The following is an 18977-nucleotide window of genomic DNA, read 5'->3' as shown; positions in this document are numbered from 1 at the left end:
CTTTCTGCTTGTGGGTCACAAAACTCATTTTCCTTGCTCAGTGCCCTAGAGGCAAAGATAGGATTAATTGGTTCTTCTCTGTTTGAAAAAATGACATCCTTTTCTATTATAGTAGGAAATTATTTTTAAATGACTTAAAATTTTGTATAAGATTTAGGGATACAAGTGGTTGGCCTTCTGTTAATTTTGTTGTGTTGGTATGTCCTATCCTGTACGATGTTGTTGGGTGTCACAAGACTGTGGACCAGTGTGTTCTTCCTTATGTTAGCCTCTCCGTCTACTGGAAAGTCACAGTTTTGCCACTTTGTATTTTATTTTATTAAACAAGACTTTTTTTTAATTACGATTTTATTTTTAAGTAATCTCTATACCCAACATGGCGCATAAGCTCAGAACCCCAAGATTGAGAAGTCATATGCTCCACTTACTGAGCCAGCTAGACACCCATACAGAAAACACTTTTTTTTTTTTTTTTTTTTTTACCTCTTAAAAATTTTTTTTTAAAGATGTTTTATTTATTTTTGAGACAGAAAGCATGAGCTGGGGAGGGGCAGAGAGAGGGAGACAGGAAACCGAAGCGGGTTCCATGTTGACAGCAGAGAGCCTGATGTGGGGCTCGAACTCATGATGATCTGAGCTGAAGTCAGACGCTCAGCTGATGGAGCCACCCAGACACCCCTAAAAATTTTTTTTATATTTATTCATTTTTGAGAGCGACAGAGACCGAGCACGAGTGGGGGAAGAGCAGAGAGAGAGAAGGAGACACGGAATCCAAAGCAGGCTTTTGGCTCCCAGCTGTCAACATAGAGCCCAACGCAGGGTTTGAACCCTCAAACCTTGAGATTATGACCTGAGCCAAAGTTGGATGCTTAACTGACTTGAGCCACTCAGGCATCTCTCCACAAAAGACTTTGAAAGACAGGTGTTTGGTTGAGAATTTCAGCTGCTGGCACAAGAAGACACAAGTAGAGATGGCTTTGTTGCTTCTTTCGGTGGGGGGTGGTATGTGCATTGCAGAGAGAGATCCTTGTTTCTTGTCCTGACCCTGCCATGTTTGAAGTCAGGATGAGGTATATTTTATTTTTAATAATTTGTATTAGCTCTTCCCAGTTTGTTGTCTCTCCCAAATTTTCCAGGTAAAGAAAAAACTTTGGGGCTGACTTTCTATGGATCTATCTAACCTCAAAGACTTGAATTTTGTGGTAATACAATGTCATCTCCGTGGTATATCAGATAAACTACTTATAGCATTTAAAAAACATAATTACTTATTTTGAAAGAGAGAGAGCAGGGAAAGGGCAGAGAGAGAGGTGGGGTGAGAGAATCCCAAGTAGGGTCCATCTGTACTGTCAGTGCAGAGCCTGATGCTGGGCTCGAACTCAAGAACCGTGAGGTCATGACCTGAGCTGAAACCAGAGTTGGACTCTAAACTGACTCATGCACCCTTTAGCATTTTAAATATTAAATATTTTGTTTGATATGCCCAGAATTAAAATTAGGAAATAGTTGTGGTCATTCATAATGGAACATATCTGGTGCTGCATTTTTTAGTGGGCAAGTGCTGTTGTCTGGTGTATTTTATAACTGCAGCCGATCGGTGTTTAGAACGGAAGAGTGTAAACCTTTGAAATGCATTCAAGTTTCCCATGGTTTTGTGGCTGGGACCCTGATACCTTCAGATGTTTTTGCAATGGTAGATGTTGTAAGAATTAATTCTCAGGTTGGTCGTTTGGAACAGAACACTATTCCTGTGTAAACTTATGTCTCCTAAGCTATATTATTCAGTACCTTTCATTTCTATCTTATTTTAGCCATCTGCTTTCATGACTTTGTCATCATCTGTAACTGCTTTTCTTTCATAGTGCCCCCCTGCCCAGGGTCTGCTCTGATCATGGTCAGCTTAACCTTTACTCTTCTACTCCCTTTTTTCCTGTCCCTTTTAGGACTCTGACCTTTCCATGGCCATCTTTTTTTTTTTTTTTTAAACCTGTTTCTGCCACCTTTATCACCCCCTTTTAAAAAAAAAATTTTTTTTTACGTTTTATTTATTTATTTTTTTGAGAGACATAGAGCACAAGTTGGGGAGGGGCAGAGAGAGAAGGAGACATAGAATCCGAAGTAGGCTCCAGGCTCCGAGCTGTCAGCACAGAGCCCGATGCGGGGCTCGAACTCACAAACCATGAGATCATGACTTGAACCGAAGTTGGATGCTTAACTGACTGAGCCACCCAGGCACCCCTATGATCACCTTTTTTGATTCCTTACTCTGTCACCTCATTTCCTTTATCTATCACAGAATGTTCTTCTTGCTTTTCAGAGCATATAGGCAGAGTCCTTAACCTGGATCCATGGATTCCCAAATGGTTCATGGAGAGGATTCAGGGCATTGATAAACTTGGATGGGAAAAAATATTACATCTTTGTTTTCACTAGTTTCTGATTGAAATTTAGCATTTCTGGGTGCATGGCTGGCTCAGTCAGTGGAACATGTGACTCTTGATCTCGGGGTCATGAGTTCGAGCCCCACCTGGGGTGTAGAGATTACTTACAGTCAAGCAAAAAAGAAATTTAGCATTTCTTTTCCATTAACAGATCATTAGTATTAGCAGTATCTGTGACTTTAGCACTTGTAGAACTCAGTTAATTTCATATCACTTGTATAGATGTAGACATCTTGACATTATGCTCCTCACCTTTTGAAAATTACAGTATTAAATTTGCTGTTAGATCTTATAGATTAATGCATTAATAAAGAAGCATGTGTATTACTCTTGCACTGATTTGGATTTTCAGATTTTGATGCCTACATTTCATTATATTTAATCTCTTTTGATTTCCGATTTATTTTATGCATTTAAATCCATAGGCTCCCCCCAAATGCTAAGGGGGATCCATGGATAAAAGAAAGGTTAAGAATCCCTAATCTAGATAAAGGTTCCCTGTGCCCCATCTCCTTGCATTTCTCTCATTATTATTTTATTATTTTTTAAGTAAGCTGTGTGCCCAACGTGGGGCTTGAACTCAGGACCCCAAGATGAAGAATCACATGCTCTAATGACTGAGCCAGCTAGGCCCTCCCCACCCCCCTTTGAATTTCTCTCTTAGTCCTTTTTCTCCCTCTTGCCTGAGAACTCCTCCATTTGTCTCCTTATTTTGTTGTGCCTGTGCACACATCTTGGCCCCTTGCTGTGTTCATTATCCCCATCTCGTTTCTGTTTTTTTTTTTTTTTTCTTTTCTAACATGTATCTTGTTTTAATACTTTGCAGAAATATATGTAGATAAAAACCTCAGTATATTATAAAATATAACTAATGCCTTAACCTCTAGTATGTGTAGTCTTTGTGTAATCATTTTTGTTACTTGAAGATTTGGGATAGTCAGGGAACACTACTATTGATTGATTGATTGTTGTTGTGTGTGTGTGTGTGTGTGTCTGTGTGTTTTAAACTTTAATTCCAATATGGTTAACATATAGTGTTATATTCGATATACATGTACAATATAGTGATTCAGCACTTCTATACATTACTCATTGCTCATCATGGTAAATGTTCTCTTAATCCCCATCACCGTTTCACCCATTTACCCTCCCCGACCCACCTCCTTTGTAGTTTGTCTGTAGTTAAGAGTCTTTTCTTGGTTTGTGTCTTTCTTTCTCTCTCTCTTTTTTTTCCTTTGTTCATTTGTTTCTTAAATTCCATGTATGGGTGAAATCATATGATATTTATCTTTCTCTGACTTTTTTCACTCAGCATTATACTCTCTTGATCCATCCATGTTGTTGCCAATGGCAATTCATTCTTTTTATGGCTAAATAATATTCCATTGTATATACCACCTCTTTATCCATTCATGTATCAGTAGACACTGGGCTGTTTCCATAATTTGGTTATTGTAAATAATGCTGCAATAAACAGGCACATGTATCTTTTTGATTTAGTGTTTTCATATTCTTTTGAGTAAATACCCAGTAGCGGAATTACTGTATTGTATGGTAATTTTATTTTAAAGTTTTGGGGGAAGCTCCACACTGGTTTTCACAGTGGCTGCACCAGTTTGCATTCCCAACAGTACACAAGGATTTTAAATAAGAAATTTATTTATTTATCTTTTTGTTTATTTTTTTATTTAAAGAAAGGGACGGTGCCTGGCTGGCTCAGTTGGTGGAGCATGTGACTTTTGATCTTGGGGTCTGGAGTCTGAGCCCCACTTTGCATGTAGGGATTACTAAAAAAACAAAAAGTGCTCAAGGATTCTTCACATCCTTGCCATCACTTGTTGTTTCTTGTGGTGTTAATTTTAGCCATTCTGAAGGTATGAGGTGATATCTCATTGTGGTTTTTGATTTGCATTTCCCTGATAATGTGTGATGTTGAGCATCTTTTCATGTGTCTTTGGCTATCTCTATGTCGTCTTTGGAGAAATGTCCATGTTTTCTGCCCTCTTAAAATTGTTGTTTTTTTATTTTAGAGAGGATGAGTAGGGGAGGGGCAGAGAGAGGGGGAGAGAGAATCTGTAGAGCTCAATCCCACGACCCTGGGATCGTGACCTGAGCTGAGATGAAGATTTGGATGCTCAACTGACTAAGCCACCCAGGTGCCCCTCTGCCCATTGTTTAATTGTGTTTTTGTTTTGTTTTTTGGTGTTGAGTTGTAGAAATTCTTTATTATTTTGGATACTTAAAAAAAATTTTTTTTAAATGTTAATTTAAAAAAATTTTTTTTAACGTTACTTATTTTTGAGACAGAGAGAGACAGAGCATGAACGGGGGAGGGGCAGAGAGACAGGGAGACACAGAATCCGAAGCAGGATCCAGGCTCTGAGCCATCAGCCCAGAGCCCGACGCGGGACTCGAACTCATGGACCGTGAGATCGTGACCTGAGTTGAAGTTGGACGCTTAACCGACTGAGCCACCCAGGTGCCCCTTTAATGTTTATTTTTAAGAGAGACAGTGTGTGAGCAGGGGAGGGGCAGAGAGAGAGGGAGACACAGAATCTGAAGCAGCCTCCAGGCTCTGAGCTGTCAGCACAGAGCCTGACGCAGGGCTCAAACCCACAAACTGGGGGCGCCTGGGTGGCTCAGTCGGTTAAGCGTCCGACTTTGGCTCAGGTCATGATCTCACGGTCCGTGAGTTCGAGCCCCGCGTCAGGCTCTGTGCTGACTGCTCAGAGCCTGGAGCCTGTTTCGGATTCTGGGTCTCCCTCTCTCTTGGACCCTCCCCCGTTCATGCTCTGTCTCTCTCTGTCTCAAAAATAAATAAACGTTAAAAAAAAAACAAAAAACAAAAACCCACAAACTGCAAGATCATGACCTGAGCCGAAGTCGCACCCTTAACCAACTGAGCCACCCAGGCCCCCCTATTTTGGATACTTTTTACTGGATAGGGTTTTTGCAAATACCTTCTACTCAGTAGGTTCTGTTTTAGTTTTGTTGATTGTTTCCTTTGATTCTGTTTCCACTATTTTGATGTGGTCCCAATAGTTTATTTTGCTTTTGTCATTGTCAGAGAAATTATTGCCTGTGCTCTCTTCTAGGATTTTTAGGGTTTCAGGTCCCACATTTAGATCCCTAATCCATTTTGAGTTATTTTTGTTTAGGGTCCAGTTTCATTCCCCATCTTGTTTCTTTGTACTGTTCTTTAATATTATTTATGTATTATGTGGTTTAGTATATGCTTATAGTATAAAAAGTCATATAGAACAGAGGAATGTAAAAAAAAAAAAAAAAAAAAAAAGGTAATCTGCCTCTGGCTTCCAATTCCACTACCCTGGGGAGGTCTGTGGACTAGTGTACAATTTGGAAAATTTTTATCTTAGGATATTCAAGTCTATCTTAGAGCTAACCCTCTACTTCCCCCTACTTAATTCCTGCTTTGTGTTTTTGAAGGCATAGATCAGCTGTCACTTGTAAAGCCACAGCCTTTTATTCCTCAGAACTTAAATTTTAGTACTTTTTACATTAGATTCTAAAAGATTTGCTTCATGTCTGTAACTACTCTCCTACACGTGGGAGCTCCTTCAGGAAAAGGCAGGGATTGTGTCTTAGGCCCTAGCCTCTCCAAAGTCAGTGACTAAGACACTGTAGGTACTCAGTAAATGTTAAGAATGAATAAATGGCCTCTCAGTTTCCAGGATGGCATCCACTGTAACTGATACACTGCGTAAAATGGTCCACATACAACAGATGGTATACGGTGAGAATAATTTTTTCAAAGTTCTCGAAAAATATGTCACAGTATTCTTAATTGATGAAAACAGAACAATAGCATTGGAATAAATTTTAAAAAATTGATCTAGAACTTCAGTGAGAAAAAGCAGATTTAGTTGAGAGATGAAATGGGCAGCCTAGGGGTTTGGCGAAGACCTGTGGAAGCACATTTGACTATTACTGATGTTAAGTCTGGTAACGATTTTTAAATTTCATCTAGTTTTATGTCATCATGTGGTTTTAATAAATTTATATTTATTCGTAATGTGTCACTAGCATTTCACTTATTTCGCTATTATTCTGATCCTTTAAAAAGGTCTCAGACAACTTGGAGTGATTTTGCAGAATCATAATTGGGAGGTAAAAGAGGAAGAACTGAGGAGCAGAGCTTATATCGTATTTCCTGGGTGTGGGACTGAGGGATACTCAGGAGAGAGGTGGTGCTTTGGTTGAAACACTTCTTTCTTTTTTTTTTTTTTAATTTATTTTTTAAAGTTTATTTTTATTTTTGAGAGAGACAAAAACAGCATCAGTAGGGGAGGGACAGAGAGAGAAGGAGAGAGAGAATCCCAAGCAGGCTCTGTGCCATCAGCACAGAGATGTGGGACTTGAACTCAGGAAACCTCAGGAAACCATGAGATCATCACCTGACCCGAAACCAGGAGTCGGAGGCTTAACGGACTGAGCCACCCAGGCGTCCCAAAACACTTCTTTATTATTACCACCAGGTGGCACCACTGGCCCAGGGTGACTAGGTTTCTGCCCAGAATGAGAAGGGAAGGTTTTGAGAGCCCATCGCTGTGGGGGTAACATAGAGGGGTTTGCAGGTGTGTGTGTGTCAGAGGGAGGTACATGTATACCCTTTTCCCCTCTAGTCTAGAGCTTTTGGTAAACTGAATGTGTATAAGGCAGGGAATGAAGTACGTGAAGAATTTAAACTTTTATTATCTTATCTGATAATTTTTATTGTTTTTCTTTTTTTCTTTCTATGCCTGTAGTTCCTTCAGAAACAGGTAACATTTTTCTGACAGCCTCTTTGTATTCTTGCATCTTGCTTTTATAATGCTTATGTTTCTTACCATAGAGGGTAATGGAAAATTAATATACTCTCACATGACATTGGAAAAATCTGCATGCAAATTGCCGCAGTTGCGATTAGATTATAGACAATTAATTTTCCAAACTTTGCAGAAATCCTGGCTACAACATTTTACTATTTAATACCAACATTGTTTTTTCAAAAAATCCAAACATGGGCGCCTGAGTGGCTCACAGTTAGTCAGGTGTCTGACTCTTGATTTTGGGTCAGGTTATGATCTGACAGTCGTGAGATTGAGCCCCGCCATCAAGCTCTGCTCTGTGTGTGAAGCCTGCTTGAGATTCTGTCTCTCCCTTTCCCTCTGCCCCTTTCCTGCTTGCAGCTGTGCACGCATGCACGCACTGTCTCAAAAAATCCAAACATCGAATTTTCAGAATTTACAGTATTATTGTTCACAGTGTAGAATGAAATATCCAGGCCTTGTCTCCTTATAGCTGATAATAATAGAGTGTTGGCCTGAAATATGGTGTTTATGACCAGGGTTTTCCCCAGTATCCTAACACTATAGCTTCATTTTTGTGCTCTCTACTTCTGTTCATGTTTTTTACATCTTTCTCTAAACTCTTTACTCGTCTTTAAAAAGGGACTTTCTGTGGTGCCTGGGTGGGTTTTTTTTTTTTTTTTTTAATGTTTATTTTTGAGGGGGAGGGAAAGAGAGAGAGACCGAGTGTGAACAGGGAAGGGGCAGAAGGAGAGGGAGACAGGATCTGAAGTAGGCTCTAGGCTTTGAGCTGTCTGCACAGAGCCTGACGCAGGGCTCGGACCCATGAACTATGAGATCTTGACCTGAGCCGAAGTTGGATGCTTTACTGACTCTTGAGTTTGGCTCATGTCATGGTCTCCTGATTCGTTAGTTGGAGCCCATGTTGGGATCTGCCCTGACTGTGGGGAGCCTGCTTGGGATTCTCCCTCCCTCTCCCTCTCTCTAGATCTCCCCTGCCCCTGCCCTGCTCACAGGTTCACTCTGTCTCAGATAAACAAACCTTAAATGAAAAAGGACTTTCTTTTGAGGAGGATTTAAAAGCAAGAAATACCAGTATTAAGAGAAACACAACTTTTGTGTTTCCTTTTCCCCCTTTCTGCTTTGAAAGAAAACTGTCATGCTAAGTAACAACATGCGAGTAGTTTACTCCTTTTACATGATGGGTATTGTAAACAAGATTTAAGATAATACAGTATTGAAAAAAATCGGTTACTTATTAATGGACTCTTAATACAGCCTAAAATTGTGATCAGCAGATTAAAACTTGGTTCAGTGAAGTGTTAGATGCTTGCTTTTCCACATTGGGTCCCTTTTGGTTTTGTGTAGGATAATACTGATAAGAACACATTTATCAATTTGAGGACAGCTTGACTCAGTCCTTGTCTTTCCTGAACACTTTGACAGACACACACATGCACTTCCGTGAGAATAAGTCCATTTATGTGGTTCTGTAAAAATATCTCTTGCTGCTTTGAGCTTTAATTTCTTGAATAAAAAGAGTATCATCTTCAATTCTCGGTTGCCATGTAAGTAAATGCTTTATGCACTGAAGCAGATGCCTTTCAAAAAACTAGTGTAATTAAAACGTGAATAGGATCAGCAGTATAAGTTAATAATCGTAATAATCGTATTGCTTACTGCAAAACAGGACATGACTGGCTTGAATTTTCCTGTATTATAGTTTTCTGTTCTGTTTTTGCGAGAAAATGGGGAATTTCAGTAAGTTCAGGAAGTTATGACGTTCTCTTGAAGTTTTACTGGCAAAATTAATTTTTACCAAGAATTCGTGCAACCATAAGGTGATATAGAATATGGCTTGTATCAGGTGAATGTCACGTAAGGCCAAGTTTTTGGGACCATTAGTGTCTTCCATCTGAAGGTGTCTTTATGAGGACAGCAGCATTCTGTTAGACCCTCTTAGAGAGCTTTTCCAAGGTGCACTCATCTTCCGGTGGATGCTCTGTCCCACTCCTAGCTAAGGCGTGCTGTTGTTGGGATCCCCCCTGTTATGCTCTTAGCTCTTGTAATTGCTAGTAATAGGAGCTACGCTGCTGGAAGAGCTGGCAGCTAAGCCCACAGGTGCAGTTATGCTTTTATTTCCTGGTGTGCATGCACACACCCATCCATCCCTAGTTTGGGATGAGAGGAGGTAAGAGCTAGTAGTGACACTGGGCTTGTAGTGCCATGCCTAAATTGGCTGGCTCGAATTTCTTTGGAATCACCTTGCCCACTGGGGAGCCAATGACCGTTATAGAAATCGTACCAAATAAAAAAAATCCCTCTGGAATTTTCTCTTTTAAGAGACACCGCTGTTGATACTTCCTTTTCCAACTCCTTGGTGGCAGCTTATAGTAAGGGTGAAGGCGTAGTGACTGGGAGCTAGCATCTTCTAGCAGAAAAGTGTGATTCCCTAGCCCTGTGCTAGGTGATAACCCTGTGGGCCCAGCCATTTAAGCGCAAGCCTGTATCTTCAAAGCATTTCCCCATACTATTGTTGCCCAAGTAGGCTTTTACTTACCTGGTCCTAACACCTATCTAGAGAAAAATTTTATTCACTGGACAGCAGCTACTAGATATTTCCTGTCAGCTGAGCATAGTAATGCTCTCACAAGCTAGTGCTCCTCATTAACATTAGTCAGAGGAGAGAGCACAAAGAGTGAGAAAGTGTTGGTGGGAAATCCAGGTACATAGGCCTGCCACCTGAACCTTCTGGGGATAGGTGACACTGTGGGGCCTGAATTTTGTAACAGAGTTTCAGGGAAAAATGGATTCTGTGAAGGGTTTGGTCACTTAAACTGGCTTCAGTTACTAATGGCAAGAGTATGTTAGGATATTGCCCTCTGCATGTAGACTTGGATTCAGAATTTAAAATATCTTCATATGTTTGGCTGCAGCTCTGAGATTGTATCTAATTAATGGATCCATTAAACAAAAATCCTACTTCAGGTTGGATTGATAGAGATCTTCTGGATCACTTCTGAAACACAAAGTACAGTAATTATTTTTAATATAATGACTTGTGTGAATACCTTAAAACATACTTCATATGGCTTAAAATTATTTGGGAACATACCTTCACTGAAAGTTTTTTGAAGATGATGGTATTAGAAGCATTACATCTCTGAAAGCATACCATTAATGCTATTCTTTCTATTTCATAATTACTTTTCACATACCTCTTTGTTGATAATTTATGTATGTATGTATTAGTGTAGCCTGTTGTCTGGCTGTATGATCTTTCAACTAAGTCCATCTTTTGCAGACGCTTTTACTGACTCTGCTATCAGTGCTAAAGTGAATGGTGAACACAAAGAGAAGGACCTGGAGCCCTGGGATGCAGGTGAACTCACTACCAGTGAGGAACTGGAGGCTTTGGAAAACGACGTAGTAAGTAAAATCTTTTTGCTTAGTATCAGACTGTGGTCATGTCATGTGACCTCCTATCATTTAGTTTTAATTGAAGTATATTGTCATCATTGTAGCGAAGGTATTTAAAGCAGCAGTTTTTTTGTCTAAACAGAGACTTCTCCCCCACACTTAGGAATTATTTCTATGTTTTTAAAGTAAATCATAACAAGCAACTTACAAATTTAAATTGGGAAGCATGGGAAACTGGAAATACTGGCATGTTTTGCTTTGAAAGCTTTACAGAAGAAGGCAGCCTAAGAAAGGAGTGTCTTAATTGTTGACTTTACGTAGAGGTGAGGGCAAAGTATGACTCTTAGGCTTCTTGTCTGAGGAAGAGGTACTCACTATTGATACGTAGTGAGTTTACATAGTTATCTATAGACATTGGGATTAGAAGACTTTAACTTTTTTTTTGAGAGTTTAAGGTTTTTTTTTTTTAATTTTTTTTTTAAAGTTTATTCATTTTTGATTGAGAGAGAGAGAGAGAGAGAGAGAGAGAGAGAGCGCGAGCGAGCATGAGCAGGGGAGGGGTAGAGAGAGAGGGAGACACAGAATCCGAAGTAGGCTCCAGGCTCCAAGCTGTCAGCACAGAGCCTGATGCGGGCTCGAACTCAAAAACCGTGAGATCATGACCTGAGCTGAAGTCGGACGCTCAACCGACTGCGCCACCCAGGTGCCCCATAGTTGTTTTTTTTTAAGTTTTAAGCGCAGAGCCTGACACAGGGCTCAAGCTCATGAACCATGGGATCATGATCTGAGCTGAAATCAAGAGTTGGACACTCAACCACCTGAGCCACCTAGGCGCCCCAGAAGACTTTTACTATTTACTGGATATCCTTCTGCACAGTTTAGATTTTTTATCTGGAACATATACTACTTACGCAGTTTTAAAGCCTCTATATGTAACTGATCTCCAGCCCACATATGTTAGCCTCAAGCAGTTGCTTGATTGGTGGTATTACAGAATGAATAGTCATGCCTGGAGTAGCACAGAAGGACCCAAGATTGATGGGTGCCTTCAGAGGCAAGCTTTAGTATTAAAGTTGCCATCAGAAATACTGGGATGATGCTGTGTCCTCTTTCTGAGATGGATAAGGATTATGCACTCTATTTTGTCCCTTTACACCATTCAGACTTTAAACGTTGAAGGGGTTGCAACATTAGTGAAATGACTATCTAGGCATTAATATTCACTAGTGAAGATTCTTGCAGCCTCTGCCCCCAGTTGGTTGATTCTTACAGATTAAAGAATGCAGGCTAGCTTTTGAGAGTGGTAGTTTCCTCATAGAAGTGTAGAGTTATCTACACTGAGGTTACAGGTTAGCATACTGAGCCCTTTGCTCAGGACCCATAGAAGCTGTTAATGTTGAGACCAGTTCTAAAACCCAGCTCTTGTGACTTTGCACAGTGATTGTGTGTTTACTCTCTCATGCTGCTGTCTCTTTGAGCATACCCAGGGAAAAGGGGAGGATGGCCAGGATCTGGTACCATGGTCACACCTTGAAATAGGGATGCAGCAGTGAAAGCTTTGGCTTATTCCCTTGTTCCCCCGAAACTCTGCAAGTATTTTTGGCTATCAGAAAGCATCCTTTATCCCTCGTAGATCTCATGATCAGTCAACTCAAGGTCTCAGGTATTTGCCCTATAGAAAGATGGCTGTTAAGGAGTAGGGAAAGAATTCTGACCTGAATGCTTACGTTTTATGAAGTAACTTGGAATGTTCTAAACTTTTACAAATATTGTCTGAAATAATTGTTTTATATAGTCATTTGCCACTTTGTAAGGGGTGATATATAGAAGAAAATTTTTTCTTAAAACGTTTTTAAAGAAAGTTTTTGCCTGTTTTTTAATTAGCTAGATTTTGCTGTTATATATGATAGATAGTGTTAATGTAGGATATTAATTGTACTTAAAGAAGAGAAATACTTTGTCATTTTGAAAAATGAACTTCATTTTCTTCTAGTCTAATGGATGGGATCCCAATGATATGTTTCGATATAATGAAGAAAATTATGGTGTAGTGTCTACATATGATAGCAGTTTATCTTCATATACGTAAGTTTAGAAAATTGACTTTTTTGAGCGAATTTGTGTTTGATTTTCATCAGCTTATGTTAGCATGTTGAATAAATAAATATTTCTGTTGGATTTTAGTTTAAACAATTATGTGAAAGAATTAATCCTGTCACTACCTAGGCTGATAAATTCTCATTAAAACGGAATACATTTAGTTTACATATAACCTAATTTTATGCTCTAGATAATTTTTTTTTTTTTTTTAAAGCTGTAAAAACTCTGAATTTGCAAGTATAGATGTTATGGGGCAGTAGTCAATTTAACCAGTTTTGGAAATGTTACATTCCTCTAGGGAAAAGTGAAACCGAAAAAAAAGCTAATTTTGATTTATACATAAGTAGATCAGTGTAATTCTTTTATAGTTTTACCTGTATTTCAAGCTCTCAACTTTCTTAATAGTGTTTTGGGACAGTTCTATAAACTGTGACTTTAAAATACTCACTTTGCTTTTTCTTTTCCTCACGTTTCAGGGTACCCTTAGAAAGGGATAACTCAGAAGAATTTTTAAAACGAGAAGCAAGGGCAAACCAGTTAGCAGAAGAAATTGAATCAAGTGCCCAGTACAAAGCCCGAGTGGCCCTGGAAAATGATGATAGGAGTGAAGAAGAAAAATACACAGCAGTTCAGAGAAATTCGAGTGAACGTGAGGGCCACGGCATAAACACTAGGTATTTAAAGGAAATCATGATGCAGTATTTTGGATACACAACTCAAGGTCTGTGTGAGAAGGTGTATTATTATTATTATATTTCATCTTCCTTTAATATAGCTTAGGTAGAGAATGCAAGTGGAATTGGTTTAAGATTCTGTTAGAGAAAAGATTATAGTAATTTTGGAAAATATTTTTTGAGCATCAAGCTTTACGAAGCCAAGTGTTGGAAATACAGTGATGAGCAAACCAAGGTTTGGAAGAGCTGCTTAAAACACAGTGATCAGATAGGGGTGGGGGTGCACAGAGCATAGTAACAGATCGCTAGGATTTGCTAGATTAGAGGTGTGTTCAAAGTATTAAGAATATCCAGAGTGAGGATGGCCTACCATGTAACTGTGGAGTCCGAGAATGCGTCACAGAGGAGGTGATGTTTTGTGATAACATAGTACATGTGTCTACTGCCCAGAGAGAAGTATGAGAGGGGCATTCCTTGCATGGTGAAAAGACACGTGAAAGAACCTAGCCAGCTGGGGACGAGGCTGGTTATTTTGTACGTCTGGAATACAGGGTGCTGTTGGGGGTGCAGTGTTGGCATCTGGTGATAGGAACTGAGGTAGTGAAGGACTCTGTATCATGTTAAAGAGCACCCTGTAGGCAGGGGATGGTGTGAATGAACTCTGGGACATTTGAGAGTTGGTTGAAACAGGGAGACAAGTTAGTGTATTGAAATTGTTCAAGTGTGAGAACTTGGTAACCACCTAGGCCAGGGCTGGCGATAGAAAGGTTAGAAAAACCAGTTGACCCTAAGGTTTATTTGATAACTAAGTTGATTGATGTTTGTACTAGTAAAACATAGAGCAAGTGTGAGGGGAGATAGAGTGAGCTTATTTGTTCAATTTATTGCAGTTGAGGGGCTCGCAAGCCTTAGATAGATTTAATTCGTAAACACGTGTTGAGAACCATCTGTTACATACCTGATAGAATAAGATATAAATTCTTGAAGACACAACTTAGAGTCTGAAGATTGGAATTAAAGTGTTGTTCAGTGGGAGATTTTGAGACTGTGGTGGGACTGGCAGTGTGGATTTTAGGATTCGTCAGTATTGCTGGTATTGAATGAAAATCCAATGACTAGCCACAGACCAAGAGGAAACAAAATAGAGAAAGCAAGGACACAGAAAGTTTCAAGAAGACAGACCACATTTGATACCAGAATCCGCCGTCTAGAGGCCAAGTAGGATAAGAATGAATACACTTGTTAAACTTTTTTGCTTAGGAGGAGAATCTGAGAGAAAAGGAAAGGCTAGAGGCTAGACCTGAGGGTAACATGGAAGAATAGGGGTGTTTGGGAGTGAGACAGTTTGGTTTAGTGTTTAACCTTTTTATAACAAGCATTCACTTCTGCCTAAATTACTTTTCAATTTGTTTCATTGGCCTGATATCTATTAGGATAAAATGATTTAGAGGATCTCTCATTTTCAGGGAAAATAAATATATTCCTCCTGGACAAAGAAACAGAGAAGTCATATCCTGGGGAAGTGGGAGACAGAATTCACCGCGTATGGGCCAGCCTGGATCGGGCTCCATGCCATCAAGATCCACCTCTCACACTTCAGATTTCAACCCGAATTCTGGTTCAGACCAAAGAGTAGTTAATGGAGGCAAGTATTTTGACCAAATTTGTCAATGTCAATGATCAGATACATAGTTTTCTAAGTATTTAAGTTTAGCATAATTGGTAAGAGCATGCACACCTTCAGTGATTTCTGTGGAGTAGTTTTTACTTCAAAACTATTTAAAATTTGCTTTTGTGGATATCAAATTAGTAAAATTTGTGTAAGTCTTTGGCATATACCGTATTTAGTATGATGAGATTCTCACATGTTATGATAAAGTGCTAAATTTAGCCAAAGATACTCAGTTGGCCAAAAAACACTCCACGTATAAAGAAATTGGAAACTTTGGGTAGGTTCTCAATTTTTTAAAACCCTGAATGATAAAATGATTTAGACACAGTTTATATGGAAAATCCTAGTCTGTGTGAAACACTCAGTGGTTAATACAGGTTCATTTTCGTAAACTGTTTATACATTTATATTCTGCTTACTTCAGGAAAGGATTTGAGGTAACTTGCTGTACAAGACATGACCAAGAGTCATGTGAAGAAGGTGAAGAAAGAAATGTGCTTAAATAAACGATAAGAACAACTCTTAGTTTAAGGATGGATATTATAGTTTAGCAGAAGTAAAGTGAAGGAGACTTGCATCTTTAGCAAGAAGATATTTTTCCGCTCTACCTCTAAATCCTAGGTTGTGGATCTTCCGTGTGAGTCTGGGATACTGGACAGCAGTGTTTTAGGCCACAGGGAAATACAATAGCAATACTACTTTACTCACCCGGGGAACAAAGTAGACGTTCAGTTTAAGGTATTCAAGTTTGGAAAGCTAAAACGGAAAGTAGAGAACACTGAGTTTCCAATTTCAGTTGTTTCTGTTGAGTCTTTCTCCAGAATTCCTCTCCAAATAAACACTCTTGAGTATTTTCTGTACTTAGTATTGGGGGTGAAATTTCTTTGCTCACTGAGTAAAGAATTTTAGTTGTTTATGAACAGAATTTCCAAGTAAAAAACCTGAAGGGGGCTAGGAAATGTATGATACTCAAGTGTGTGGAACCCTATGGAGAGGAGACCTGGACTGTTTCCTAAGATTAAGGTAAGTGCTGTGTGCTATGTAATGTTACACATTAGCTGTATCTTTACCTGTGCCTGTCCCTCAGTGTCACTTTATTTGGTGATGACTGCTCTGTAGTTGCATTGTTTATTAAGCAGTCTCTTAAATAAGTGTTTACTGCATAAATTATTTAGCAGGTCCCCCTTCTTTTTTCTAATTTGTTAAGATTGGAATGTTTTTCTTGAAAAGGCAATGAATATTAACCTTTGTCACTCCTGTGACTCAAAAAATAGTAGTAATGGTTTATTTCTACTTAAAATGGACTTGCTTGATGAGATTTCAAACTGAGTCTTCAAGTATAAACTAGATGAAAATCACAGATGGTTATAAGAAAAAACAGCATTTTTAATGGGATATAATAGCTGCTGCTTATTTTCATGTTTCAAAAGCTAAAACTAATATAGTAAATAATCTTATTTTCCTGAGTTTTGTGATTTATTGTGTGAAATTATCTAGTTTATGTTATATTCCTTTTAATGATTGATTACTGAGAAACAGTTATAGAACCAGGATTAATAGGCAGAAAGTCTTAACTGTCTTCTTCAATAGTATGTGTAGATCCTAATTAACCCTTTGGGAACGTGTGTTCATTTAAAGAGACTTAATTTTAAGGAGGTTAAAGTAAAATGTGAATTTATGTCAGTTAAGTTATGCTAAAACTTATCACAAATCAAATGACTGTCCTCAAAGGGTTAAAATGTACAAGAAATCATTTTTGTCATTTTACTTTTTTTTCTGTTTACTTTTTTCCCTCATTTTTTTCTTTAGTTTTTATACTTTCCTTCATATCATTTGTTCTGTCAGGTGTTCCCTGGCCATCGCCTTGCCCATCTCCTTCCTCTCGCCCACCTTCTCGCTACCAGTCAGGTCCCAACTCTCTTCCACCTCGGGCAGCCACCCCTACACGGCCGCCCTCCAGGCCCCCCTCGCGGCCATCCAGACCCCCGTCTCACCCCTCTGCTCATGGTTCTCCAGCTCCTGTCTCTACTATGCCTAAACGCATGTCTTCAGAAGGTACAATACCACAATTTGTTCATGTTTTTGTTTGTCTTTGTTTGACTCCTATGTGAGTTTATAATTACAAAATAGTTTCCTCTTCATTATTTAATAACCTATAATTTCCGTGTTTTAACTTTAGTTTATTAAAACTGTTTCTATTAACCTTTTGTTCATGAGAAATGTGGTAAATACTGTGTGAAGCAATGAACTGTCCTGGATTGTAAGAATGAGGCTTTAATCCTGCCTGGTAATGATGCTCTTTTACAGCCCCAGAAGGTCTACTCCAGGTTTCTGTCCCTCTCAATATGCAATGTAAACAGTGGCTAATGATAAACAGTGAACTTTCTTTACCCAGTCTTGGCCTTACTGTAGAAGCTATCATAAAAAATAAAATAATGATAAAAAAGAACCTATTATTTTACAGTTACTTGGCCAAGGTACTAGTGAACCTACCTGTTGGCCATAGGCAGGAATGGTGGTTTAGAGGTCCTTTTTGAGAGGGACAGTCCATGTAGTTGCCTTCGTGTGTTTACTCTTAGATTATAATATGGAGATTGGTTTTATGTTTGGGGGATTTAAGAAAATTAGCGTCATAATATTTTCTAGTGAAAGTCTAATCTGGAAGAAGCCCTTGATCTAAGATGAAGTTGTTAATAAAAACCATGTGCCCTTGTCAAAAACAAAACAAAACAAAACAAACCTGTAGTTTTCATGCAATATTTGATGCTATACCCTCTGTTGCTATGTAGCAAATACATGGAGGTATTGTAGGAAGGTCACATTTTAATATAAATGCAGTGCATATGTTAAAGACCTGTTTTCTGAATAACTCCTTTTGATGTTTATTTCAGAGTATTTGTGTTAGAATTTTGATCTGCTTTGTTCATTAAAATCGCAGTTGATACAGTTACTGTTGAGACTAATACAGTTTTCTGGCAGTGCTTCCCTGGAGAAAACTATGTTGGCTGCTTTTTAATACACTGTTGCCATCTAGGCAAGACGGAGGTCATGGGATCTTGACTAAAGTAGCTAACCTTGAACAGCATGTTGCACTGATTTTCAAGGTGACTTCCTTGCACAAAAGTGCCTGTAATGGTGGCCACTAAACAAGAAGTTAAATTCTATTGAAGTATTTGTTGGGATGCATTGTTTGAGTAAAAACAGGACTCACTAGTGAGTACGTACATCTTCACCACAGTAAATTGTCAGGACTGCTTATGGACTGACTATTCGGGCGGAAGTACACCCTCTGCATATTGAGAGGCTGCTACATTATCCAATTTTTCTTTTTAACTAGTTTCAATTAAACTGTTTTCCAGTCATGTAGTTAGATGACACTGAAGCATTTTTAAAGTGTGAACTTCACAAGTAAAACCACTAAATATTAAATACAATGGTTTTGTGTATTTAGTATAGGAGAGTACATTTTGTTTCTGTATTTTATGTATTATCAAAAAGAATGAATTTTTTTGCAAGTTAAGAGTTTGATTTCATTGCGCTATATCAATTAGCCTTCTTGTTCTTTTTCTCTAAATGGGTGTAAAAAATATATATATAGATACACAGTTACCCAATTTGTAATTCAATTTTTTTTATGTAAATCATTTCTCCAGTTGAAAACTATGATATATAACATTAACATTTCTTTTTAACATTGTGTCCATGGGTAAATTCCTACTGAGAACACAAATTTGTTTGACATTCTAAAGAGTTCAACAGCAAGGTGAGGGTGAAGATTGGCTTTGGCATTAACAGTGAGTTTTACTGAGTGTTAGCACTGTCCGGCTTCTCTACTGAGAGCAAGTCTGTCTACTGTTTTCAC

The 18977-nt window shown here is 38.7% G+C and overlaps 1 protein-coding gene across 26 annotated transcripts in view; it reads left to right on the top strand.

The window, feature by feature from the left end:
- Positions 1-18977, top strand: part of ATXN2 (ataxin 2) — a 145822-nt gene that overhangs the window by 55163 nt on the left and 71682 nt on the right. For 18 of the 26 annotated variants that reach the window (XM_045041556.1, XM_045041551.1, XM_045041553.1 and 15 more), the window contains exons 6-11: positions 7208-7222; positions 10554-10678; positions 12663-12754; positions 13246-13443; positions 14910-15088; positions 16925-17170. In XM_045041556.1, the coding sequence (XP_044897491.1) occupies positions 7208-7222; positions 10554-10678; positions 12663-12754; positions 13246-13443; positions 14910-15088; positions 16925-17170 (855 nt within the window). The remainder of the gene's footprint in view (positions 1-7207; positions 7223-10553; positions 10679-12662; positions 12755-13245; positions 13444-14909; positions 15089-16924; positions 17171-18977) is intronic. The other 8 variants (XM_019814545.3, XM_045041552.1, XM_045041555.1 and 5 more) reach the window with 4 other exon arrangements.

This window comes from Felis catus, chromosome D3, assembly GCF_018350175.1.
Source record: "Felis catus isolate Fca126 chromosome D3, F.catus_Fca126_mat1.0, whole genome shotgun sequence".
Classification (NCBI taxonomy): domain Eukaryota; kingdom Metazoa; phylum Chordata; class Mammalia; order Carnivora; family Felidae; genus Felis; species Felis catus.
Note: the sequence above shows the minus strand (reverse complement) of the source record. Positions and strands in the feature narration are given on the sequence as shown.